Raw genomic sequence first — 26,866 nt, forward strand, 5'->3', positions numbered from 1 at the left:
GTAATCCCAGCACTTTGGGAGGTCAAGGCAGGTGGATCACTTGAGGTCAGGAGTTCGAGACCAGCCTGGCCAACATGGTGAAACCCTGTCTCTATTAAAAATACAAAATTAGCTGGCACTCGCCTGTAATCCTAGTTACACGTGAGGCTGAGGCAGGAGAATCACTTGGACCTGGGAGGTGGAGGTTGCAGTGAGCCAAGACTGTGCCACTGCACTCCAGCCTGGGTGACAGAGCAAGACTCTATCTCAGAAAAAAAAAAAAAATCGGTACTCACTGAATCCTAAAAACATATTAAGCAGGTTTTATTTCTAACCCTATTTTGCAGGTGAGGAAACTGAGGCACAACAATGTTAAGTGACTTGCTAGTTAAGCAATGAAGCCAGATTTGAACCTGGACAATCTGACTGCAGGATCAGTGCTCTTAACCATTGTTTCTTATTTAGCTTGCTACATGGCATAAGGCTCTTAAAGATAGTGACATGATGCAGGGTTTCTCAGGATACAATCTATAGACAGCATTGGAACAGCAGATGTTGCAAATGAGAAAGTCAAACTGAGTTAAGCACACCTCCAAACCTACAGGTGAGGCACTAAGCTCTGTGGTTTCCAAATCATTGAATGCCAGAGCTGAAGAGGGCCTCAGAGAGCAAGAGTCCAGTCAAGGAAGAAAAAGTCAGACCAGAAACAATAAAAAGAAAATGAGCAAACAAAGGAGTCACAAAGAAACAGAACTGTGGCAAATGACGCATTAGACGAAGACCAGCAATTCCACCCAGAGAGGAGATACCAGCAGGCCAAGTGTGACTCAGAAGGGGCTGGTGAGGACTTGTATAGGGGGGGCCTGCCATGTGGAAACAGGAGCTGTGCCTCAGCTCCTGCCATGTGGAAACAGGGGCCCACCATTGCCAGGTCTCCTAATTTTTCAAGAAAAGCCAGATATTCACATTTTGTGTGAAAATTCCTGTTCTTGAAAGTTGGCAACTAATTCAAATCTGAGCTTAGGGGTAACCCCCAGCCAGGCTAGCCCTATCAGGACAAGGACAAAGCTGTTCCTGTTTTTAGCTGTATCCCCATATGTCTGGCATATGGACATTCAATAAATATCTGTTGAATGAATTAACTAAAATGGTTAAAATATAACTTAAATGTAGTTCAAAAGATGAGGCTTCCTGACAGAATAGCAAAATTCGACAGTCACCCCAAACCCTGGGCTTTGTGAAATCCCAAATTGCTGTGGAACCTGGCTGAAGAAGCAGGACTTTGTAAGGAGAGATGGAGAAAGAAGTTTAACTGGAGCTTAAAAATAAAATGGCTCGGGAGCCCTCATGTACAACCAAAACAGACTCAGTTTTTCAGCCCCGCTTTCTGCCTCATCACCAAAGCAAATGGGAGGACCTGCGGGCTCCCCCTTCCCAACTCCACAGCTGTCCCTTCTGAGATGTTCCCTCTCAAGTTTAAGTAGATTTTACCAACTAAGTGTTATAGGATCCAGGGCACCACACCAGATAAACTTGTACCCACTCATGGATGTCAGCCCCAGTCAAACTTAACAGCCTCTCTACGGTTTGAGGAGGTTCATTGATGTCATTTCTTTCTTTTCTTTCTTTTTATTTTTCTCTTTCTTTCCCTCTCTCTCTCCCTCCTTCCCTCCCCTTCCTTCCTTCCTTTCTTTTTCTTTTTGGAGATAGGGTCTCATTCTGTCACCCAGGTTGGTGTGTGGTGGTGCAATCATGACTCACTGTAGCTTTAACCTCCTGGGCTCAAGTGATCCTCCTGCCTCAGCCTCCCAAGTAGCTGGAACTACAGTTGCATGCCACCATGCCCAGCTAATTTTTACATTTTTTGTAGAAACAAGGTCTCACTATGTTGCTCAGGCTGATCTCAAACTTGTGGGCTTAAGTGATTCTCCTGCCTGGGTCTCCTGAAGTGCTGGGATTATAGGCATGGGCCACCATGCCCAGCCAATGCCATACCTTAGAGACAAGCTAATCACTCTTCTGGGATTTGGAGGAAAGGGTTTTCTTGAGTTTGTTCTTAGAAACAAACGATGTAATTTTAAGATACTTCTCTCTCTCTCTCTCTGAAATATTTTAAGGCTCACATTGCCTGCAGATTTTAGCAGGTAAAGTAAAAATTCATTGACCAAAAAAAAAAAAAAGAAAAAAGAAAAATTCCCTTAAAAGTTTCAGTACCTGAATATATGAATATTGGTATTTCCCTCTGAATATAAGACACCATAATGGTGATTCATTTAAAGCCTCGTGCAAGCCCAGAGATAGCAGGGTCTTGGGGCATTTTTGTTCCCAAGTAAGCAGATGGGTTATCTGGATATGGGTCACTGAGCCTTGTCCCTCTCACTTCTCTGAGTTTCATCTTCACATCACAGCACACTTTCAGTTGATGCCTACTTGCAGTATCAGGATGTGTGGCAATCTGGGAAGCAACATCTCTATCTACACACCCATACATGCATTTATAGTATTGAGGAGCGGCCAATCTCCTAAAATGTCTAGGCTAGTAATTGTATAAAATAACCTGTCCTATTAAGGCCATAAATATTCTTATATTAGTCAGTCTCAATTTTGGGGGTAGGAAATGTGCTTACCAGGCATGGAGACAATAAAGAGGAGTAGCACTGTTTGTTTTAACTCAAGCAAGTTTCATACAGTTGTGTCTCTTGCCTAGCTCTTAGCAAGTCCAATCCAAGGAGCCCTAGGCAAGCTCAGCCTCAGTAATAATATTTAACAGTAGCAGCAGCACGAAGATTCACTGCAGGCTTACTATGTGACAAGCACTTGTTCCAAGAGCTGTTTGTGTATTAACTCATTTAATCCTCAACTCTGAGGTAGTTCTTATTATTCATTTATCTGTTCATCAAATGTTCATGGAGTCCTGCCTATGTGCCAAACACTGAAATAAGCAGGCAGGATATAGCAATGAACAAAACAGACAAAATCCCAGCCCTCCTGGGGTCTATTTTTCAGTGGAGGGAAGAACATAATAAATGCAAAAGTAAATATCTTTTATGTTGGATGATGTTAAGTGCTATAGAGAAAAATAAAGCAGAGTGTGGGGGCTGAGGAGTACTGGTAAGGAAAGGAGTTGCATGGCATGGGAGGCAGTCATAAGTTGGCATCTGAGCAGAGCCCAGAAAAGCAGGGGAGTGAGCCTAAGAACATCTGGGGTGAGAGTGAGAAATGAGTTATTTCTTGAGAACACGCCTATCAAAGTAAGTTGGTTTGCTCCGCTGGACACTTGGTTGATAGAGATCAAAGAGTCAGAAGCACCAGGCTACAGATGAAGAAACAGACTGAGAGGGTCAGCTGACTGCAGTCACTCAGCTAGCAAGGGGCAGAGCTGGTGTCCAGACACAGGCAGTAGGCCTCAGAGCCTGAGGCCAGAACATCAGATGCCTTGGTTGGGGCCATTCCTCTTTTTTCCTGGTCGATTCCACCCTTAGTCAGTCCCAGTTAGTGACTTCTCTTACTTCCTTAAGGCAGAGATTTACTGATTTCAGCCACACCACCACCAGTTTCCCTGATCCCATCTACTTCATACTGAAACTGTAACTCCCAACGGTTACAAACCCCCTGGTCCCCGAGGCCAGAAACTTCCCGGACCTTGCTCTCAGCTGTCAATCTGCCTCCTCGATAAGCTCATCAAGAATTAAGATGTTGGTTCTCTAAATCAACTTCTTTCTGCACTTTCCTTCTAATATTATGCTAAAATAGTTTCCTTTCTAATTCTTGTTCTTGCACTTAACCTCTTTCTCCTTTCTCAAGATGTTTCCCTTTAGACCTGTGCAATCCAACAAAGTAGCTATCAGCCACAAGTGGCTAGTGAGAACCTGAAATGTGGTTAGTACAAATGGAGATGTGCTCTGAGTATCAAATACACACCAGAATCTGAAGACCTGGTATTAAAAAGTGAAACATAAAATCTCTCATTAATTTTTTTTTTGTAGTAACTATTAGGTTAGTGCAAAAGTAATTGCCGGTTTTTGCCATTAAAAATAGCAAAAACCAGCAATAACTTTTGCATCAACCTAATACATGTTGAAATGAAAATATTATGGATATATTAGGTTAACTAAAATATATTATTAAAATTAATTTCACATGTTCCATATTATACTTCTATTTGAGAGCACTTCTTTAGCCCGTTGTTTCAAGACACTCACATCCCACCATTCTCAAAGGCCACATTTACCTTTGACTGTTCTCATCTTAGATAGGATACGGCTGAGATCCACAGTATGCTTTGGGGAATAAGGTTCTTACTAGATCGGTTAAGACTGTGAGTCTTTTTAAATCTATTCTCCAAAGTCTGATTCAAGGTAATTCAATACACTATTGATCATTTCACTAAAATTCCTTGAAAATCCTTGTTATTTTCTAGATACTCAGTTCATCGCTGGGAAACTCTATTGCAAGTAGTTTACAATGGCACAGCCTCATTAGTTTCTTATTAATCTGATTTTTTATTTTTTTCTGAATGTGTATGTGAAACTTCAATTTTCTTCTAATTTTTAACTGGCATAGGAAGAAAATGTTCAAGAAACTACAGACTGGTCAGCCCAGTGGAAATTCAGGCACTAATCTCAGCAGACATTTTGGGGAACGTTGTAAAGTAAGCAAAGTTCACTAGAACCTATAAAGTAACCAAAAAGCATTTTCCTTGGAGGCTGATGGGCAGGCATTGAAAGTTATCTTCAAAGAGGAACTGCTAAAATGTTTTCCCGTCCTTTTCTAGGGACAGTCTCTGTATCTTATAGTCACACTTTATATTCAAACCTGAACTTATCTGAGAAAAGGGAAACGGCTGCATCCTGGTTTCACTTACAACCCTGAGATGGAAGGTAAGATTTGTCATTGCAGATTCTGGATATTAGCCCTTTGTGAGATGAGTAGGTTGCGAAAATTTTCTCCCATTTTGTAGGTTGCCTGTTTACTCTGATGGTAGTTTCTTTTGCTGTGCAGAAGCTCTTTAGTTTAATTAGATCCCATTCGTCAATTTTGGCTTTTGTTGCCATTGCTTTTGATGTTTTAGACATGAAGTCCTTGCCCATGCCTATGTCCTGAATGGTATTGCCTAGGTTTTCTTCTAGGGTTTTTATGGTTTTAGGTCTAACATGTAAGTCTTTAATCCATCTTGAATGAATTTTTGTATAAGGTGTAAGAAAGGGATCCAGTTTCAGCTTTCTACATATGGCTAGCCAGTTTTCCCAGCACCACTTATTAAATAAGGAACCCTTTCCCCATTGCTTGTTTTTGTCAGGTTTGTCAAAGATCAGATAGTTGTAGATATGTGGCATTATTTCTGAGGGCTCTGTTCTGTTCCACTGATCTGTGTCTCTGTTTTGGTACCAGTACCATGCTGTTTTGGTTACTGTAGCCTTGTAGTATAGTTTGAAGTCAGGTAGTGTGATGCCTCCAGCTTTGTTCTTTTGGCTTAGGATTGACTTGGCGATGCGGGCTCTTTTTTTTGTTCCATATGAACTTTAAAGTAGTTTTTTCTAATTCTGTGAAGAAAGTCATCGGTAGCTTGATGGGGATGGCATTGAATCTATAAATTACCTTGGTCAGTATGGCCATTTTCACGATATTGATTCTTCCTACCCATGAGCATGGAATTTTCTTCCATTTGTTTGTATCCTCTTTTATTTCATTGAGCAGTGGTTTGTAGTTCTCCTTGAAGAGGTCCTTCACATCCCTTGTAAGTCGGATTTCTAGGTATTTTATTCTCTTTGAAGCAATTGTGAATGGGAGTTCACTCATGATTTGGCTCTCTGTTTGTCTGTTATTGGTATACAAGAAATCTACAATGAACTCAAACAAATTTACAAGAAAAAAACAAATAACCCCATCAAAAAGTGGGCGAAGGACATGAACAGACACTTCTCAAAAGAAGACATTTATGCAGCCAAAAAACACATGAAAAAATGCTCATCATCACTGGCCATCAGAGAAATGCAAATCAAAACCACAATGAGATACCATCTCACACCAGTTAGAATGGCCATCATTAAAAAGTCAGGAAACAGCAGGTGCTGGAGAGGATGTGGAGAAATAGGAACACTTTTACACTGTTGGTGGGACTGTAAACTAGTTCAACCATTGTGGAAGTCAGTGTGGTGATTCCTCAGGGATCTAGAACTAGAAGTACCATTTGACCCAGCCATCCCATTACTGGGTATATACCCAAAGGACTATAAATCATGCTGCTATAAAGACACATGCACACGTATGTTTATTGCGGCACTATTCACAATAGCAAAGACTTGGAATCAACCCAAATATCCAACAACGATAGACTGGATTAAGAAAATGTGGCACATGGCCGGGCGCGGTGGCTCAAGCCTGTAATCCCAGCACTTTGGGAGGCCGAGGCGGGCAGATCACGAGGTCAGGAGATCAAGACCATCCTGGCTAACACGGTGAAACCCCATCTCTACTAAAAATACAAAAAAAAAAATTAGCCGGGCGCCTGTAGTCCCAGCTACTCGGGAGGCTGAGGCAGGAGAATGGCGTGAACCCACGAGGCGGAGCTTGCAGTGAGCTGAGATCGCACCACTGCACTCCAGCCTGGGGGACAGAGCAAGACTCTGTCTCAAAAAAAACAAAAAAAAAAAAGAAAATGTGGCACATATACACCATGGAATACTATGCAGCCATAAAAAATGATGAGTTCATGTCCTCGGTAGGGACATGGATGAAACTGGAAACCATCATTCTCAGTAAACTATTGCAAGGACAAAAAACCAAACACCACATGTTCTCACTCATAGGTGGGAATTGAACAATGAGAACACATGGACACAGGAAGGGGAACATCACACTCCAGGGACTGTTGTGGGATGGGGGGATGGGGGAGGGATAGCATTAGGAGATATACCTAATGCTAAATGACGAGTTAATGGGTGCAGCACACCAACATGGCACATGGATACATATGTAACAAACCTGCACATTGTGCACATGTACCCTAAAACTTAAAGTATAGTAATAATAAAAAAAAAGAAAATGAGAAAACTAAAAAAAAAAAAAAAAAAAAAGACTTGTCATTGCAGAATTTAAGGGTCTGTGTCCTTAAGTAAAACCTTCTGGTCACCCCTCAAGTAACGCTTCAAAAAAGCTTAGGCACTTGTGCAGAAACAGCATGAGAAGAAACCAAAAGGCAGAAAACTTACACACATACGGGCTGATTTATGCAAAGTTTCTACTTTTAAACAGAGAAACCAATACCTACCCTCAAAGCCTGTATTTACTAAAGAAATGTTAGAGTGACAAGGAGGTCAATAAAATAAATTATTCAAATCTGGTTCTTAAAAAGAGGTTCTAAGACTATTTTAAAACTTTTGAAAGACGCCCATCAAAATTAAAACAAAAACATAGCAACAAATACAATGAGTGAAACTTGATTAGATCCGGGTTTTTTAACAAAAGACACTCTTGTGACAATTGGGGAAATCTGAATACAGGTAAAAGTTAGGTGATATTACAGGATTAGTGTTAATTTTTATAGATGTTATGATGTTATTGGGATTATGCAAAAGTGTCTAGGAGTGAAATGTGGGTACCTAGAGAATGTAAATGTAATAATGTTAATAATAATATGTCAATAAATTGCCATTGTAAATTCTATGTCCCAAAGAAGCACCCCTCACCATTACAAATTATGATATTAAATACAATTTTGCATGACTGGTAATTGTGCTGACCTATATTTCATATGTTTTAGCAGAATTTCATTGGACAATGTATACATGTTGGATATAAGAAATCAGTAGTACTCATCTTCAAAAAGTTGCTTAGTGGATCTCAGGCTGGGGATACAACAGAGCATATAAGGGAAAAGGTTTTGATTCAGAGAGAATCAAAGTTCAAGTTCACTCTGCCACTTATTTGCTGTGTGAACTTGGACACATTACTGAACCTACCTAAGCTTTGTTCTCCTATTAAATGTTCCCTATGTAATAAAATTAGTGTGACAATTAAATAAAAACATCTCAAATCTGAAGCATAACTCCTGGCACACAGCAGGTGCTTACCTCCTAGCGGCTATCATTATTTACACTCTGTTATAACACTGCGCCTAGTTTTCCTATAGGAACACGCAACGCTATTTTAACTTGGATTATCTTTGCTAAATAAAAAAACACAGACTGTCTAAGTCTCAACTCCAGCAAAGCACATGAACAAGTCTCACATCATAATGTGAGATAATTTCAAATGGAGAAATGCTGGACAAATACATTGTCATCTAATGTCCAGATTCAACAACCTGTACTATTAAAAAAAAACAGATCAATGTAAGGAAAATTTAAAAAAATAATACATGACTTGACTTCTGCATACAAGGAACTTAAAATCTAGTTATGCAGACAGTTGGCAATAAAGGATCTGTAAAATGTCAACAACAGCAGAATAAGACAGACGCTGTTAATAATAAAATAGTTCCTACCTTTTTTATTTTTTATTTTTTTGCTCTGTTACCCAGGCTGGAGTGCAGTTGTGTCATCATGGCTCACTGCAGCCTCAAATTCCCAGACTCAAGCAATTGCCAGGCTCATCTCAGCCTCCTGAGTAGCTGGGACTATGGGCATGCACCACCACACCTGGCTAACTTTTTGTAGAGATGGGGTGTATTAGTCCATTTTCGCACTGCTAATAATGACATACCTGAGACTGGGTAATTTATCAAGGAAAGAGGCTCAATGGACTCACAGTTCCACATGGCCAGGGAAACCTCACAATCATGGCAGAAGGCAAAGGAGAAGCAAAGTCATGTCTTAATGGTGGCAGGCAAGAGAGAGCGTGTGCAGGGGAACTCCCCTTTATAAAACCATCAGATCTTGTGAGACTTATTCACTATCACAAGAACAGTATAGAGGAAACCGCCCTCATGATTCAATTATCTCCACCTGGCCCTGCCCTTGACACACAGTGATTATTACAATTCAAGGTGAGATTTGGGTGGGGACACAGCCAAACGATATCATTCCACCCCGGCCCCTCCCAAATCTCATGTCCTCACATTTCAAAACACAATAATGCCCTTCCAACAGTCCCTCAAAATCTTAACTTATTCCAGCATTAATCCAAAAGTCTAAATACAAAGTCTCATCGGAGATAAGGCAAGTACCTTCCACCTATGAGCCTGTAAAATCAAAAGCAAGTTAGTTACTTCCTAGATACAATGGGGGTACAGGTGCTGAGTAAATATATCCATTCCAAATGGGAGAAATTGTCCAAAACAAAAGGGCTACAGGCCCCATGCAAGTCCTAAATCCAATAGGGCAGTCATTAAACCTTAAAGTTCCAAAATGATCTCCTTTGACTCCATGCCTCACATCCAGGTGATGCAAGAGGTGCGCTCCCACAACCTTGGGCAGCTCTTCTCCTATGGCTTTGCAGGGTACAGCCATCCTCCTGGCGGCTTTCATGGGCTGGCATTAACTGTCTGTGGCTTTTCCAGGTACATGGTGCAAGCTCTCGGTGGATCTACCATTCTGGGGTCTGGTGGATGATGGCCCTCTTCTCACAGCTCCACTAGGTGGTGCCCCAGTGGGGACTCTGTGTGGGGCCTCCAACTCCACATTTCCCTTCCACACTGCCCTAGCAGAGGTTCTCCATGAGGGCCCCACTCCTGCAGCAAACTTCTGCCTGGACATCCATGCATTTCCATACATCCTCTGAAATCTAGGCAGAGGTTCTCAAACTTCAATTCTTGACTTCTGTGCATTCACAGGCCCAACACCGCGTGTAAGCCACCAAGGCTTGAGGCTTGCACCCTCTGAAGCAACAGCCTGAGTGGTATGTTGGCCCCTTTTAGCCATGGCTGGAGCTAAAACAGCTGGGATGCAGGGCACCATGTTTGGAGGCTGTACAGAGCAGGGGGGCCCTGGGTCCAGCCCATGAAACAATTTTTCCCTCCAAGGCCTCCAGGCCTGTGATAGGAGGGGCTGCCATGAAGGTTTCTGATATGCCGTGGAGACATTTTCCCCATTGTCTTCGTGCTTAACATTTGGCTCCTCATTACTTAATGCAAATTTCTGCAGCTGGCTTGAATTTTTCCTCAGAAAATGGGTTTTTCTTTTCTATTGCATCATCGGGCTGCAAATTTTCTGAACTTTTATGCCCTGCTTCCATTTTAAACTAAGTTCCAATTCCAAACCACATCTTTGTGAACACATAAAACTGAATGCTTTTAACAGCAACCAAGCCACATCTTGAATGCTTTGCTGCTTAGAAATTTCTTCCACCAGATGCCCTAAATCATTTCTCTCAAGTTCAAAGTTCCACGTATCTTTAGGGCACAGGCAAAATGCTGCCAGTCTCTTTGCTAAAACATAGTAAGAGTCACCTTTATTCCAGTTCCCAACAATGTTCCTCATCTCCATCTGAGATGAGCAGCATTTGGTCAAAGCCATTCAACAAGTCTCTAGGAAGTTCCAAACTTTCCCACATCTTCCTGTCTTCTTCTGAGTCCTCCAAACTATTCCAATCCCTGCCTGTTACCCAGTTCCAAAGTTGCTTCCACATTTTCAGGTATCTTTGCAGCTGTGCCCCACTACCCAGTACCAATTTACTATATTAGTCCATTCTCATGCTGCTAATAAAGACATACCCAAGACTGGGTAATTTATAAAGGAAAGAGGTTCAATGAACTCATAGTTCCACATGGCCAGGGAGGCCCCACAATCATGGCAGAAGGCAAAGGAGAAACAAGGCACATCTTACATGGCAGTAGGCAAGAGAGAGCTTGTGCAGGGGAATCCCCATTTATAAAACCATCAAATATTGTGAGACTTATTCACTATCTGAGAACAGTATGGGGGAAACTGCCCTCATGATTCAATTATCTCCACCTAGCCCTGCCCTTGACACATGGGGATTATTACAATTCAAGGTGAGATTTGGGTGGGAACACAGAGCCAAACCATATCATGGGGTTTCAGCATGTTGCTTAGGATGGTCTCGAACTCCTGGGCTCAAGAGATCTGCCCACCTCAGCCTCTCAGTGCTAGGATTACAGGCATGAGCCACCATGCTCAGCCCAGTTCATACTTTTGAGTTCTTGCTACTTGCCCAGCACTATCCAGGCCCTATCCACATGTCATTCCACTAATGCAAGCCCACACCAAATCCTGCCAGCTCCACCTTCAAAGCACATCCAGATATTTCTCACCCCCAGTAATTCCTTTCCTGCATTGCCCCTGCAGCCTAACCAAACTCCCTGCTCTTCCTTTTCTCTCCTCTACAGACTATTCATCCAGCAGCCAGAATAATTCTTTTAAACACCCAAGTCATCATAATTTCACTCCTGTTCAAAATCCTTCAAAACTTTCCAGTCACTGAAAGCAAAAAGGCCAAAATATTTAAAAGGCCCTAAAAACTTTATCTGCGGGCGGATCACGAGGTCAGGAGATCGAGACCATGGTGAAACCCCGTCTCTACTAAAAAATACAAAAAATTAGCCGGGCGTGGTGGCGGGCGCCTGTAGTCCCAGCTACTCGGAAAGGCTGAGGCAGGAGAATGGCGTGAACCCGGAAGGCGGAGCTTGCAGTGAGCCGAGATTGCGCCACTGCACTCCAGCCTGGGCGACAGAGCGAGACTCCGTCTCAAAAAACAAAACAAAAAAAAAAAAACTTTATCTACAGGATCCAACCCTGACTACTTTTATAACTTCATTTTCTACCACTCTCTGCCACAATGGTATCCTTGAAGTTTCTTAAACGCTTGAAGCCTATCTCAGGGTCCTGAATAGTAGACCTGGAATATCACCCCCCCAGATAGCCTTGTGGCCTATCTCTCACTTCCTTAAGTGTATGATCAACTGTCACCCTATTAAAGAGACCCTCCCTGACCTCACTATGTAATACTAACCAGCAGAGGGTAGCTGAATTAACTACCATATAACCACCCTATGGGGGACTGTACAGCTGTGAAAAAGAATGAGGATGATCTCTATGAAGTGACAGGGAATGATTTTCCAGATGTATGGTTAGGTGACAAAAATGAGATACAAAAAAATACAGAGTGTTACCTTGTTTAAGAAGGGTAGTTAGAAAAAAAAAAAAAGAATCCAAATAACTTTCTTTTTTTTTTTTTTTTTTTTTTTTTGAGACAGAGTCTCACTCTGTTGCCCAGGCTGGAGTGCAGTGTTGTAATCTCGGCTCACTGCAGCCTCTGCCTCCTGGTTCAGGCCATTCTCCTGCCTCAGCCTCCTAGGTAGCTGGAATTACAGGCACGTGCCACCATGCCCAGCTAATTTTTTGTTTTAGTAGAGACAGGGTTTCACTGCGTTAGCCAGGATGGTCTCAATCTCCTGACCTCGTGATCCGCCCGCCTTGGCCTCCCAAAGTGCTGAGATTACAGTCATGAGTCACTGCACCCGGCCAGAATCCAAGTAACTTTTGAATATAGTATTGCATATTCACTGGGATATACAGATATTCCTTATTATGGAGTTATATCTTGAAAAACTCATTGGAGAGCTGAAAAATCTTAAGTCGAACCATTGCTAAGTTGGAGACTCTCTGTAATGAAAAATAAAAGGAACTGTAAAGAAATCTTTAACTGTATTTAGTAAGTTTGTAGTTGGTAGTAGATTGGTATAGCAACTGTAAAATGATTTGGGGTTTAATATGGATTAGGGAAATATACTGATGCTACTAAGAACAGAGTTCTCACTGTGGGAGTAAGGAGATGCAAATATGGAAGAGCAGAAGAGGCAGAAGAACTAAGCAGCAAGATTATTAGTGTTAGAAGTATCAGGGTGAACTCCTGACTTTGTAAAAACTCTATTTCTTAACTTTGAAAACTGACAAGGCTGAGAAGCAATGACTCTGGTACCTGTGGGCACAACTAGCACCCAGAACTTGATTTTTAAATACCATCTCTCACTAAAAGAAACCAGGGAACCTAATGATTCGAAGGCTGAGGCAGGAACACTACAAAATAAGTCCAGAACATCTTTCTGTGCCAGAAAGTAAGGAAGTGTTTAAAATCAAACAGGAACAGAGCAAAAGGACTCTGAAGCTTGAAGGGGTTCCCACTTGTCAAATGTGGGGTTGCTGAGCATCAAAATGGATGACAGGAATGCCATATTTAAAAAAGAATCCATGAGTCCACACAACCTTCTAAAACAAAAGAAAAAAAAGGAGGATGTGTGTGCAAAAGCTATTCATTACTGAACAATGTAAACTAATAAATATATATATAGAAAAACAGAATAGATAATTGCTGGGTGGCTCATGCCTATAATCCCGACACTTTGGGAAACTGACTTGGGAGGATCGCTTGAGCCCAGGAGTTCAAGACCAGCCTGGGCAACGTGGCAAAACCCCATCTCTATAAAAAATACAAAAAAATTAGCTGGACATGAAGGCATGTCCCTGTAGTCCCAGCTACTTGGAAACTGAGGTGGGAGGACCGCTTGAGTCTGGGAGATCAAGGCTGCAGTGAGCCGTAATTGTGTCACTATACTCTAGCCTAGGCAACAGAGTGAGACTGTGTCTCAAAAGAAAAAAGGAAATGAAGTAAAGAAGGAAAGAAGGGAAGGGAAGGGAAGGGAAGGGAAGGGAAGGGAAGGGAAGGGAAGGGAAGGGAAGGGAAGGGAGGGGGAAGGGAGGAGAGGGGAGGGGAGACAGGAAGGATGGAAGGAAGGGAGGGAGGGAGAAGAAAGGGACGGTGGGGGGGTGGGGAAGAAAATTACCATTTGAAAATATTTCAGTGGCTGGATGTGGTGGCTCACGCCTGTAATCCCAACACTTTGGTAGGCCAAGGAGGGAGGATCCCTTGAGCCCAGGAGTTCAAGACCAGTCTGGGCAACATAGGGAAACCCTGTTTCTACAAAAAAATTTTAAAAAATTAGCCACACATGGTGGCATACACCTGTAGTCCTGGCTACTCCAAAGGCTGAGGTGGCAGAATTGCTTGAGCCTCAGAGGTCGAGGCTGGAGTTAGCTGTGATAGCACCCCTGTACTCCAGCCTGGGTGACACAGTGAGACCCTGTCTCAAAAAATAAAATATTTTAGTGATAATGGATTCTGGGAAGAATCACCATAGGGATACTAAAACCACTGAATGAACAATGGCTGGAGAACAGGATATTCACTCAACCTCAAAACATCACGTAACATATCATTTATTACTTACAAAGGTAAAATGGTGCCTCTACAATGGAGAAATCTGGTAAACTTCACTTTAACCAAATGTCAAAGTTAACATCTCCAATAATGTGACAAATAGACCACCTCTTCCTGATGTGACACACTGAGAAGGACCCAACACAATTATGAAGTATTCCTGCTACAAAGAGTTACAACCAGAATCTGATCATGAGGAAACGAGCAGGCAATCCACATCCAAAAGGACATTCGGCATTCGGTAAAGCAACCAGCCCAGACACTTCAAAAATGATGATGTCTTAAAGTACTAAAAAAAAAAAAAAAAAAAAAAAAAGCAACAGTTTTAGGTTAAAGGGGGTTAAAAAGGCATGATTATCAAATGAAGTATGTGGTGCAGGACTGGCTTCTGGGTTCTCTACCAGGAAACAGTATTGTATCAATGCCACATTTCCAGATTATGATGATTCTGTGACTTGATGGAGAATGCTCTTGTTCTTATGAGACATATGCTGAAGAATTACAGGTGAGGTGTCATGAGGTCTGAAAGTCTCAAATGGTTTGGCAAAAATAATAGATGTGTGTGTACAAAGAAAACTAATGTGACAGTTGACTGGTGATTCAAGGAGAAAGTATGCAAATGTTCACTGTACTAATTTTGCAACTGTCCTAAAGATTTTAATTGTTCTAAAATTTCAAAAAAAACCCTCTAAATTGAAATATTAACGACTTCCATCACCACTTTCTTTGCTTTACTCATCTCTATACTAGTAAATGTTTACTTTATCACCATCCAGCATCCATGTTTTTACTCATTTACTTACTGTCTCTCTCCCTCACTATAAGGTGAGCTTCACAAAGGCAGGGAACTGTGCATACCTTGCTTTATCCCCCGTCCATTGTGCAGTGCTTAACATGTAATTGACACTCAGTAAATATTTATTAAATGACTGATGTTCCCAGTAATTCTATGAAGTGGGTTTATTATTCTCCTTTCCTTCATGTGAGTGGTGCTCTCTTCAAAAGTGAAGGTACTGAAGTAAACAGAAGTTAGGTAACTCACACAAGTTCATGACTCAGGTGAGGAGTGGGGCCAGGATCCAAAGCTAGGCATCTGACCCCAGAGCTGATGCTGTTAATCACTGCATTTGCAGCTTCCCTAATGAGGCAGGCTTGGGTCCCCAAAAGGGGATATACCCATTCAGTCTTGTCTTTAGTTTAAGGCCTATGGAGAGCAGTTTATACATACATGTTTGCGAATCAAATGACTTCTGAATGAATGCATTAATTAGGTGAGAGAGACTACCAGGAAGGGACAGTTCAAATAATCTTCTGTTGGAGGTACAGCTTAGGCAAACTGGGTTTGCAGTGGAAGGGAGAACACAGGTACAGGCTTCAGTGACCCAAGGTGCCAGGGAATGAGGGACCAGCTTGCCTGGAGGAGAGTTACCACATCCATTTAATTAATCCCTGTGTGTATCTCTTCTTTTCCTCAGCCAGCCGCACATGAACTCTCCAGAGCTATTTGGGCCCTGTGATGGTAGTCCACCCTGGCCCTCTGGCCTCCCTGCCTCCAGTTCCTCCTGACTGCAGCCTTCCTCTTTGTTGCTAACAGATTCTTCTTCCCAGGCGCATGGTCCTGATCCTGTAAGGCCCAGGAGCAGCTCTCTCAGCTCAGAGAATCCAGACTCCCTAAGGAGTCCCTCAGCAATCTTTTCCCACATTATCACATGTCCGCATATCACCAGTCCTTGAAGGCTGGGCTCAAATATCCTCCCTCCCATGAAGGCTGCTTCACAAAAGACACTTGATTTCACAAAAGAGACTGCCTTCTTCTTCCCTCTGTACCCCCACAGCTCACTTTTTTTTTTTTTTTTTTTTTTTTTTTTTTTTTGAGACAGGATCATATTCTGTCACCCAGGCTGGATTTCAGTGGCACAATCACAGCTCACTGCATCCTCTGCCTCCGGGACTCAGGTGATTCTCCCACCTCAGCCTTCCGAGTAGCTGGGACTATAGGTATGCGCGCCACCACGCTCAGCTAATTTTTGTATTTTTTGTAGAGCCGATCTTTCACCGTGTTGGCCCTGCTGGACTCCGATTCCTGGCCTCAAGTGATCCACCTGCCTCAGCCTCCCAAAGTGCTAGGATGACAGGTGTAAGCCACCACGCCCAGCCCAGGCCTCTCTTACAACACTGACTTCTTTATCTGATCGTGCAGGTACTTTTGAGTCTATCTCAACCCCTCCCCCTTGGCTGTCTTCCATAGATGCACGCGCGCACCTCCCGGGCAGGCAGTGGACGCTGAGCAAACGGACGGACGGGCTGGAAGGCTGGCAGTGGGGTGCAGGAGGCAGCCATGAGAAACCCTCAAGTACAGGTGAACTCGCTGGGAGGTTACTGCTGTACTCCCCGGGTTTGGCTATGGCCTGACTGGGGCCAGTGTGTGGAGGGTGAAGGAGGATGGTGAGGCAAAATGGGGAGAAAGGGACCTATTTCCTGGGGTTGTTGTGACGACTTGGCTGACAACACACGAAGAGGATGGAACCAGTTCTGATAATAGTTTTTAGGATTTGAGGGGAGGAAAAAGGAGCAGGAGTCGCACCACTTAGGAATCCCAACGTGAGGCCGCTGCCGACTGGGCTTCCTAGTTGCCTCCCCGCTCCTCGCTGTGGGGCGATTCTGAAAAGTCCTCTCTGCTGATACGGCGGACGCGGCGCGGGCGGGGATGGCACGGCTAGGGGAGGACAGCGGGCGTCGCCCTCGAGCAGGTGGCATCCGCGCCCGCACCCCGTCCCGGGCGCGTTCACGGCTGGGAAGAAGTTTTGCTGTCCGCTGAAGCGCTCAGCGACGTTACTGGGGAGGCTCAGGAAGGAACTTGGTCACTGGAGCTCTGGGGCGGGGGGGGGGGGGGGGGCGGCGGGGGGGCGCAGGCCCCACAGGAGAGGCGAGCGGGCCGGAGCCCGTCCTTCCCTAAGGCCACAGTTCCTTGCTGACTCCATGAGGGACACTGGCGATGAAATAACAACTTTCTCTTCCTGAAAAGGCTCCCACGGCTGAATTGTTCCCGGCCCACAGCGACCCGTCCCCACCCGTCTCTGATCGGCAGCCGCCTCGAGCCCGGCGCGTCCACCCAGCCTGGGCGCTGCCCAGTACCCGCCGGCCGGCGCAGGGCCCCTGGGGCAGGCTTCACTCACCAAAGCAGTGCAGCAGGCAGACCACGCCGAGGACCACCAGGGCCCGCCCCGCGTCGCTCCCCGCAACCATGGCTCGTCGGGCCGGCCTCTGCGCAAGTGCCCAGCCACAAGGAGCTCTAAGTTCAAGCACCGCCTACGCGGGAGGCCTGAAGTAGGACTCCGCCCCGGCCGCCCAGGCCCTTCCTCCCCCACCCTCCGCGACGCCGCGTTTGTCTTCGCGCTTCCACTCCCCCGGCGCGCTCTTGGGCTCGGCTCTGCGCGCCTCCTTCCTGTGTCCCCGGGGCGCCGTCCAGTCCCCCAGCTCGGTCCCTCCCGTCATTCCGCCGCCATTTCATACGCTATTTTTAAGTAAGAAATTCTTTCCTTGAAAGTGGCTTGCGTTTTAAAAACTAGGTTTCTTTGCCTTCCTCCCTCACCTCCCGCGCTTCCCCTTAGCGTTTGGGGCGTGCTGAAGGCCCTTCCGTGGCTGGACGGGGCTGTCGCTCCCAGAGAGCCACCGGAGGAGGCAGGGGGACGGGCGGGAGCGCCCGGGGCCCCTCATCCCTTCAGCGCTGTGCGATCCCGCATCAGACGGCCTCTTTGAACCACTTTTCCTCAAACGTGACAAGGAAAGGGAGCATTTTAGACAACTGTTAGTAGACGTAGGGTTACCTGAGGCAGGCTTCCCCCGTCCCCACACTCCCTTATCCCCGGAGCTGGGATTTCCAGCCTTTGGTTTCTCCCTTCTCAGATTCCTCTTTTTCTCTCTTCCCCCATCTCAACCGGGACTTTCTCTCAGGCTGAGCTGTCAGATCCACATCTCCCTCACTGCCCAGCCTCCCCACATCCATCCAGCCCAAGCTGCGGCAGGCACTCATCACTCTCCCCGCTCTTCATCAGCCTGGATTGAGCTGGCCCTCCCCTCACATCCCTATATCCCAGAACAAATGACTCTATTCCCAGAACCAGCTCCTCACATCAGCCTCCCTGTCTGTCCCCTTGCAGACAGAAGCACCAGAGTTGCCCCTGCCCAGCTGAGGGAGTTCACAGAACTCTTAGTTATTATGTGAGCAGGAATCCATTTCCATGAACAGGACTCCCCGCTGCCCAAATAACCACCAACACATGGTGCAAGTTGTGAAACTGAGTGGGAATGTGCCTTCTTGCTGCTTCACCTCCATTGTCCCCAGGTGAGGACTCAAAGTCACTCAAGACACTTGAACCATATTGCAAAGAGACATGAATTATTTCTTATGTTAGCCACAAAATCTTAAAAGGTATCTCTATCAGTGAAACTTCTGGGACCAATGCCCTCTACCACAAACCTGCTATCTCGAGATATTCCCTACCATCTGTAGATACTGGGAACACAAGGCAGGGACAGTGTGAGGAAAATCAAGTGTTCTCTGCCCTGGGCTGGTAGGAACTCAGGCCCACTTAGAAAGGCAGGATGGGGTTAGACCTTCAGACACTGGGGAGCCACAGAAAGTTTTTGAGCTGGGAAGTGACATGACAGCAAACATCTATTGAGCAGGCCCTATGTGAAGTGCATTACTTGGATTAACTTAATCTTACTGCTGCTGTTGTTTTTGCAAATGAGGAAACTGACGCCTGGAGAAGGTAAATTACTCAGGGCACACAGTAAAGGGCAGAACTTGGAGTCCAACTGAGGCCATGTCCAATGCTTCTACTCTTACCCCTTCATACAGGAGCGGGATATGATAATGGGACTTTTGGACTGACAGCTATGCAGCCATTTGGACTGCCAGCAAGAGCTGTTAACCCCCTTAAGAGCAGGGCTGAGGAAAGAACAGCCCAGTCACATGGGGCTGGGGAAGCCCCTCGCCCCCAGGTCATGGTCTCCAGGTATTCGGTGAGGAATAACTCATTAGGCTTCCTTGGTTGGACTCTCCTTTGACCAAGGAGCAGTGCCTGCTCTTTCATTGAGAGAAATGCTGTCCATCAAACACTTTTAGAAGCCCTCAAATGCCTGATTAATTTTATGAATCAAAAGCAGCTCAGGAATGCTGGACCTGCAATGCGTTAGGCAGGCAGCCAAAAAGGTTCCCATACTGAGAAGCTGCTATCAAAAGGAGGGGTCGATGTATTTTTCATGCTGTGATCAGTATTGCAAGGTCCAGTTTTATCTTCTTGTCACTGTAGATCATCATGGATGAGAAAGTAAGAAAGGAGGGCTGCTGAAAAGGCCAGGGCTGTTCTTCCTAGCACGCCACTCTCTGGTGTCTTGACTCTCGTTTCTGCCAAACCCTTGGAACTACTCCCACAAAGCTTAGGAATCCCAGAATGTAGTGAGCAAAACACTGCCCCAATCCTGCATAAATGCCAATTGTCATTTTCATTGCATGCCTCATGAGGGAACGTACATTCACTTCATTTATGTAAATACTGGGTAGATTTGCACAAAGGGCATAGAAGGGTAATCTTATTCTATAATGCTCTATTTCCCTTTTTAAAACATTCCCTGGCAGAAAAAGAACATTTGAAAAAAATTAGGAAAAATTATACATAAGACTTAACATGGAACCATTATGGGTACCTAAGGGAGAGGCAGTCACATTTTCAACTCCTGGCCAAGCCAGCAGCTGCAAGGAGTTGATAAGGATGCAGCCGATGGTTCTGGGGAGCAGAGGAAAGCACACAGGAAAGCTTTTGAAAGTCTTGGACTTAGAAGAAGAAAAAAAGAAGTGTCTCCCTCTGCTTCTTACTATCTAGTTCCCTTTTGCATATTCTATGAATTTTAAAGAATTATAGATGGGTTCTGACTAATCACGTATCACTGCTATGGCTTTAATCATTCTAACATTCTTCTCAATTTGCAGATGTAAACCCCTCCCAACACTGAAAGGAAACAGAGACCAGTGCACTGTGCAGTCTCACTTATCGAGAATGCACAGCTCCTGCTCTTATTACCATTCTGGGAAATCCCCGCTGCATTTCATGGCCAGGGCAGCACTTCATAGTTGGAAAAGGATGGTGTGGACTTGCTGCAGAGGCCCTAGAGAAGGCCATCCTGTGTTCCTGCTCTCCTTCTCATCCGGCTTCTACCCCCGCCCCACCCCCCAACAAAAATGCTACAGGTTATAAGCTCTACATTCTGAACCTGCCTTTCAGGGGCTAGGTGTGTTGTGTGTTGCACAGCTCTAGGGGTAGCATAGCCTTGATCATCGGGGTGGAGGTGTCTATTTACTATGATATGTTACAGCAGATGGCAGTGAAGTGTCTTGAGGAAGAGGTGTTTTTATCATTTGAAGGTTATGGGGTGTAATAATAAAGACTGCAATTCACAGACCTTGAGCCTAGCAGGCCAATGCCAAGGGCAGAACTGTAGGCCCCACAGCACAGTTCCACAGAGGAAGGGGGCTGGTTAGTAAGGGGAAAGAAGGATAGAAGACTGCAGTAAATGTAAACAGCCGTATTTTCAACATAATTTACTACAGGTCTCTGAAGTGTATATAAAATGTTTTAGTGCAACATCTTACAAATAGTTTTCCTTTAAAAAACAGAAACAAATCAACAGCTCTCTACATCATGCATGGGTAGTCTTCTTACCCCATCTTTTTTTTTCTTCAATAATTAACGCAGAGAAACCATTGTTTGAAAAGAACATGAAAACTTGCTACAGAAACACCCGGTGAAAGAGGGTGTGGTCATATTCATGTCCTAGAATGCGCCTAGCACAGTGTAGTTTTTCATAAATGCAACATTGTAGACATAGATGAATCCAGAGTATTCCGCAGTTTTCCTCCGTCTCAGAAGACTAAAGCTCCAGTAGACAATGCGCAATGAGGTCTCAAAGCCACTGGAGGGCACCATTACCATCCATCTGACATCGCATTTCCATAGAAATGGCCAAAGGAAGAAGGTCCTGGGGTTTTTCATAGAAAGCTCGAAAAGTTCAACCTTTGATGCTATCCCCCAGCCCAATACAAAATACACAGAAAAAGCAATTATTAAAATACTGGCTTCGGTTTCTTTTTTTCCTTTCAAATTTCCTGCAATTGCTTTACATATTTAATTGCATGCAGCACCTACTTCTCTATCGCTGTGAACAGATTCAAACTGAAATCTTAGCTACACATCCTAGTCCCAGCCAGCCCTCTGGCATCCTCCCATTTAGACAGAGGAAACGCCAGTCATCTTCCCTCATTGACTCAGCCTATAAAGTAGGAGTCAGCAAATTCCCACTGAAAGCCCACATCCCTGAAATAAAGAAATGGGGCAAAAGACCTTCTTTCTTCATGACTGAGCCATTCCTGTACCTCTAATGTGTTGATGCAGCATAATAAATGAGAATCAGCACGTCAGGCAACAGCAGGATTAAGGTGGTGGTGCCTGCACACTGTCTCACAGGAGGGTACTGGTATATTTGGGGGAGAAAAGGCAGGTCTGTGTGTCTGTCAGAAAATGGCTGAGCAATCGCCGCTGTGCTCCCCTCAGCTGGGAATCAGCAAAGTATCTGCCGAGCAGCCCGGGCCACCTGCACACCTGCAGACCCTTGAAGGATCGGCACAGACATTGGCCTGGGGAATCCCATGGCCTCCCCTGCAGTCTGCTCATTCTCAGAACAGGGCTTCACTGGAATCTCTTATCAGACTTAGTTCCAGAATCCCTGATGTCTTTTTCCAAATTGTGACCCCCTCTTGGGATTCAGGATGCAAGTTCCCAGAGTAAGGGAGACGGCATGCTTGGCCAGAAAAATATGGGAAAGCAAGGGTATAAGAACATCTTCATCAAGTGAGCAAAAGGAAATATCTGCAACTGATGATGCCCTTAAGAGGGACAAGCATCTGGCCCAACAGTGTAAAAGAACAGGGTGACACCAGCCATCATGGGGCTCAAGGGGCGTTAAAATAAAAAGCCACCATAACAGTGAACAACCAAACAACCTAGAACCACAAGAGAGATCAAGAAAGGGAAGGGAAAAACCCCACAGACAATGCCTTGTGATCACAGTCTGCTGGGACTAGGCAAACAGAAAGGATGACAAAGGGCTGCGTCTGGACTGCCCCTAGGCTGATATTCTTATGGCGGTGAGAGGCAGGTAGAGAAGAATGAATAAGGAAGACATCACTATCATTAAGGAAAATCTAATTGGAAGGAAGAAGAAAAACCCAGTCTTCACACCTCCAGGGAGGTAGATATTTCTCTGCACTCTCCAACACCAGGCCCTGGAAGCCCCGCTCCCACCCCTCACTGTCCCACCAAACTCAGTGTCGGCCAGCCCCGTGCCCTCCGTCAGGTGTCTGCCATGGCTGCTTCGGCCCTGTGTACAGCTCAGGGACCCCCTTCCAAGTTCACTGGACACTTTCCTTTAAGAGTTTGGCAAAGCAACTGAAGACAAAGGCCCACCTGCTGACAGTTATCAGTTACAGACCATCCTTGCAGCTCAGAGCAAGCCAACAGCCAGCCTTTCTCCCTTCCTTCTCTAGTCACTGGCTTTGACAAATCTGCAGGTCAGCAGCTGCTGAAAGCAGCCCCTGCCCACTTTAATTTGGAAAGTGTGTGCCGTTTGGGGCTTCTGACCCATTCTCCAAGACAGTTTTCTTTATTTTTTGGCAAGGATGGGATGGAGGCTTTTTTGCCTCCCTGACAGATAGGCGGGGCACCATCTACTCCTAACGGGGTTATGGAGGATTTCTCTTGTACATACACAGTTCTTTGAAGCAAAATTCAGTGCTTTCGTCTTGACTACAAAGTGGTTCCAATAACTCCAGCTGAGGGAAAAGACAACATACAAATTTTGCCCACACTACATACAATTCTTAAGTCTTGTTAAGAAAGTAAAAAATGTTTGGGTATATTTTGATCCATGGGTGGCATTTTCAAATGTGCAAAAACAAAAAGTCTTGGAAGAGATTCCTTGTCACTAGAAAGTTCGTCCTTCCTTTTGCTGTCAGTTGTACGTAAGAGAAATTCGTCCACATTAAGGAATCCAAAAAGGGTAAACCAAAGGGATTTAAAAAGAGTACATTACAAAGAACAAGAAGCCCTGTAACATCTATCTGAGAATACTAGATAAATCCGTGAGTAGATGTGGCACCTGGAGCTACTCACTACGTTACTAAAAACAGAAACAAGAAACCTATAATGGCAGGATCACAACATTTGCGCGCAAATAGCTAACCAACCAAGACTGCCACCGAGAGGCAGTCTGTCTCTGTGACTGACTGGGAACTTGGAACACTTTTCAAGTCTGACAACTTTCCACACATGCACCCCAGAGTTTGGGTGCTGTCAACTGTCCAATCACAGAGAAAGGGAGAGCCTCAGCTCCTCCGTGGCCAACATCCGCTGGGGCATCACCCGCTTAGTCTATGGCCCCTGGATGGATACTGAGAACAGGGGGCTCCAGGCAAGTAGGGGAGTAGTTGAGGTGTGGCTCTTTGATCCACAGCAGAGGCACCCCGTTCTTCCCATCAGAGTTCTTGCTGGAGTTCCGGCTCTTGAAACGCACCAGCAGGATGGTGATGATAAGAATGCCAAAGATGGGGAAAGGGTAGAAGAAGACGAAGTAGAAGAGTGCGTCGTTGGAGCAGATGATGGACTGGAGGGTGGGACCTGAAAAGGATCATGAGAGAGACAAGACAATGAGGGCTGAGAACCTGGACTGCTCACATTTCCTTTTGAATACCTCACCTGACCCAATGGAAGCTCCTTGGTGACACTCCCACACCACCTTGTCTTTCCCCTGCTACCACTAATGGTGGAAGATGACCCTTATATTCTTTTTCTCACAACACCTCTCCTAATTTACGGCTGTACGTTCCAACAAAGCAATGCTTCTATTTTCCACTGAGAGCCATTATTGCTGCTTGGAAAGCCACATAATGAAACATGATTTATTGACTGTGAACTCAACTGCATCTAGGATGGTGAAGAAGCTGCTCTGGTTCAGTCGCAGCCTCCTGCATGGTTGGATTTTACATGCCCCTTTGCACTTGGTTCTGCTACAAACTTCCTTCTCTGGGATTATGACACAATCCCTTCCTGCCAGCTTCTGAGAGCAGTTTTACCAGAAATGACACTTACCTGATTAATGTTATCAATTAAATGTCATTATGGACCACTTACGAACGTCCACAGTGTGTCCGTGGCCACAAAGAACCCAGTATTAGTTATAGCTGGATATGGAAGAGAATAAACCAGGTGCCCCAAGACAGGTTGAGGGCTGCTCTATAAGTCATTAGACCTTGGCAGGGGCCTAGCCTCTGGGAGCCCCTGATTTCTCTGTAAAATAAGGCTGCTGGGTGACCTCTGTGCTCGATGAAGCTTAATAATTATGGACATCCACAATGGACAGGTAAAATGTTGCCTAGACTGCTTTGTTTTCGCTTTGAGGCAGTGAGTTATTCAGTGGATCACAGGGTGGTCTGTGTATGATGCAGCCTGCTTTCCCTTTCACTGAATAGCTGTTGCTCATCAGTATTATTAAGAACATTTAATCTACCTCTTATTCAATTTCCAAAGTGTGTGAAACTGCTGATAGTCCACCACTGTTGACCTGCAAAACTCCAATTTCATATGGCTCTATCTAATACAATGTGAACACGGGGTGATCAAGGCAGAAAAACAGTGGCCCAAACTTTAAAAACTCAAATCAAGATTATGTGGCAAAATGTTTTGACTAAAAAGAAGTTGAAAATTCCAGCAATTCTTTTTCTTTCTGCATTCTAGGCTAATTCTACTATAACACCATTTTTAGTCTAATGTAGTCCATGTTTTGATGGCAAGCCAACCAAGAGTGCATTGTTACAACAAATAATTCAGGCCAGCAATACTTCCCCCAGTCTCTGTTCATAGTGGAAGTCCCTCAGGATCATGGAAACTGCATTCTGGGCAGCTGCAAATCCCCTCTCAGCTCTCCTCTAGTATCACAGCCCTTCTAGGCTTGTCCTCCCAACCATACAAGATCCACCTCAACCTCCAAGGCACCCTCCAAAATAACAATGAGCCAGAAACTGGACAAAAAGAAATAATGACAGTGAGGTAGTCAGCCTTCATTTTTTTTCCCTTTCCCTTGTGAGTCTGATATACTTGCTAATTCGCTAAAGACTAGTTCCAATATTCTAAAAAATAACAAAGTAACACCTAACAATATACTAATATAATGAAATATTACTAAAATTGAATCCAGTAGAACATCGAGTTTATTATAAAGATTATATGGTATGTTATCATTTTAATTTCTATCCCTATTTTTGCATGGGTAATCAAGGGTCAATTATATGAACTAGTATATCCAATCCTACCATATCTCATATCCTACTAATAAATGCCCATAACAGCTAAGAAAACTGTTTATTAACCCATAATCAAGCTCAAATTTATCTTCCAGACACAGTTGGAACCAACAGTGACATCCTCCCTCTGTACTTGGGAAACTCACTTGTATCTAGAACACGGATGCCGATGGGGGCCGACTCCTCCTCCGTCAGCCGGTACCATTCCTTCTGAGGGCTGGGCAGCCACTCCTCCACATGGCAGGAGTAATTGCCTGTATCTCGGGGGCTTGCCTGCAGCACTGTGAGCCGGTAGAGCACCGGGGAGAGCCTCTGGAAGCGAAGCCTGCCCTCCCAAGGACTGCCCTCTGGGCCAAAGACAGCATCTGGGCCCACGCTCAGCAGGGCAGTCCGCTCTGTTGGGTCGTCGTCGTCCTCCTCCTCATCCTCCTCCTCCTCCTCCTCCCTTTCCTCTTCCTGTCCTTCCAGGCCAGGGCTGCTCCTTTTCCCCCCAGCTTTAGTCCTCAGGGAATACCAGGCCACAGCGAAGCGGGAGTCCTGGCTGGAGCGGGACACAATGCTACAGTCCAGCTGGAAAGCTGCCTTCTCAGAGACCGTGGCATTGGGGACCACTGTGTCCACCTGCAGGGAAGCATCTGGGGAAGGACAAGGGACAAAGAAGAGAGAAGGGGTTGTTTAAATTTATTTGCTCAAAATAAACTAAACGTCCGCCACTAAACTCATGATAGTAACATCCATACTACAGATTATGCACCTATTGAAAAGGCATAGGCAGTGCTACAGGTGGAAGTTGATCCAAAAAAAATTGTTAGAGTACAGAACACTGTTACTGTCCATGTCATTGTATGCAGAAAACATATTTTATTTTGACATATATATCTATTTATATCTGCATAAAATATCTGTGTAAGAATTCATAAGAAGCTGGTAATGTGGTTCCTTACGGGAATCCCGGGGGGAAGGGGTGTTTATTTTCACTGTAACCCCTTGTAGTGGCTGAATAGTGTTCCTCCAAAATGCATGTCCACCTGGAACCTCAGAATGTGATTATTTGGAAATAGCAACTTTGCAGATCTAATTAGCAAAGAGGAGGTCTTACTGGATTGGGGTGGTCCCTAAATCCAGTGGCTGGTGCTATGAACTGAATTGGTCCCCCTCCAAATTAATATGCTGAATTCGTAACCCACGATGTGACTACATCTGGAGGTGGGACTTTTAGGAGGTAATTAAAGTTAAATGAGGTCATAAGGCTGAGTGAGACCCTAATCCAGTAAGATTGGTGGCTTATAAGAAGAA

The 26,866-nt window shown here is 44.8% G+C and overlaps 2 protein-coding genes and 1 long non-coding RNA gene across 6 annotated transcripts in view; 1 reads left to right on the forward strand and 2 right to left on the reverse strand.

Moving 5' to 3' along the window:
- Positions 1-17,455, reverse strand: part of CD58 (CD58 molecule) — a 59,387-nt gene extending 41,932 nt beyond the window's left edge. For both annotated transcript variants that reach the window (XM_063624682.1, XM_063624681.1), the window contains exon 1: positions 17,331-17,455. In XM_063624682.1, coding sequence (XP_063480752.1) covers positions 17,331-17,400 — 70 coding nt within the window. In that variant the 5' untranslated portion in view covers positions 17,401-17,455. The remainder of the gene's footprint in view (positions 1-17,330) is intronic.
- LOC134733848 (uncharacterized) lies at positions 16,069-20,751 on the forward strand. Its single transcript, XR_010117390.1, has 6 exons — positions 16,069-16,110; positions 16,197-16,291; positions 16,403-16,513; positions 17,180-17,481; positions 18,315-18,499; positions 20,150-20,751. It is a non-coding gene; the product is annotated as an uncharacterized lncRNA (long non-coding RNA).
- IGSF3 (immunoglobulin superfamily member 3) overlaps positions 20,744-26,866 on the reverse strand; it is a 93,246-nt gene continuing 87,123 nt past the window's right edge. For all 3 annotated transcript variants that reach the window (XM_063624657.1, XM_063624656.1, XM_063624654.1), the window contains 2 exons: positions 25,717-26,205; positions 20,744-23,888 (listed from right to left, as the gene is read on the reverse strand). In XM_063624657.1, coding sequence (XP_063480727.1) covers positions 23,638-23,888; positions 25,717-26,205 — 740 coding nt within the window. In that variant the 3' untranslated portion in view covers positions 20,744-23,637. The remainder of the gene's footprint in view (positions 23,889-25,716; positions 26,206-26,866) is intronic.

This window comes from Symphalangus syndactylus, chromosome 12, assembly GCF_028878055.3.
Source record: "Symphalangus syndactylus isolate Jambi chromosome 12, NHGRI_mSymSyn1-v2.1_pri, whole genome shotgun sequence".
Classification (NCBI taxonomy): Eukaryota; Metazoa; Chordata; class Mammalia; order Primates; family Hylobatidae; genus Symphalangus; species Symphalangus syndactylus.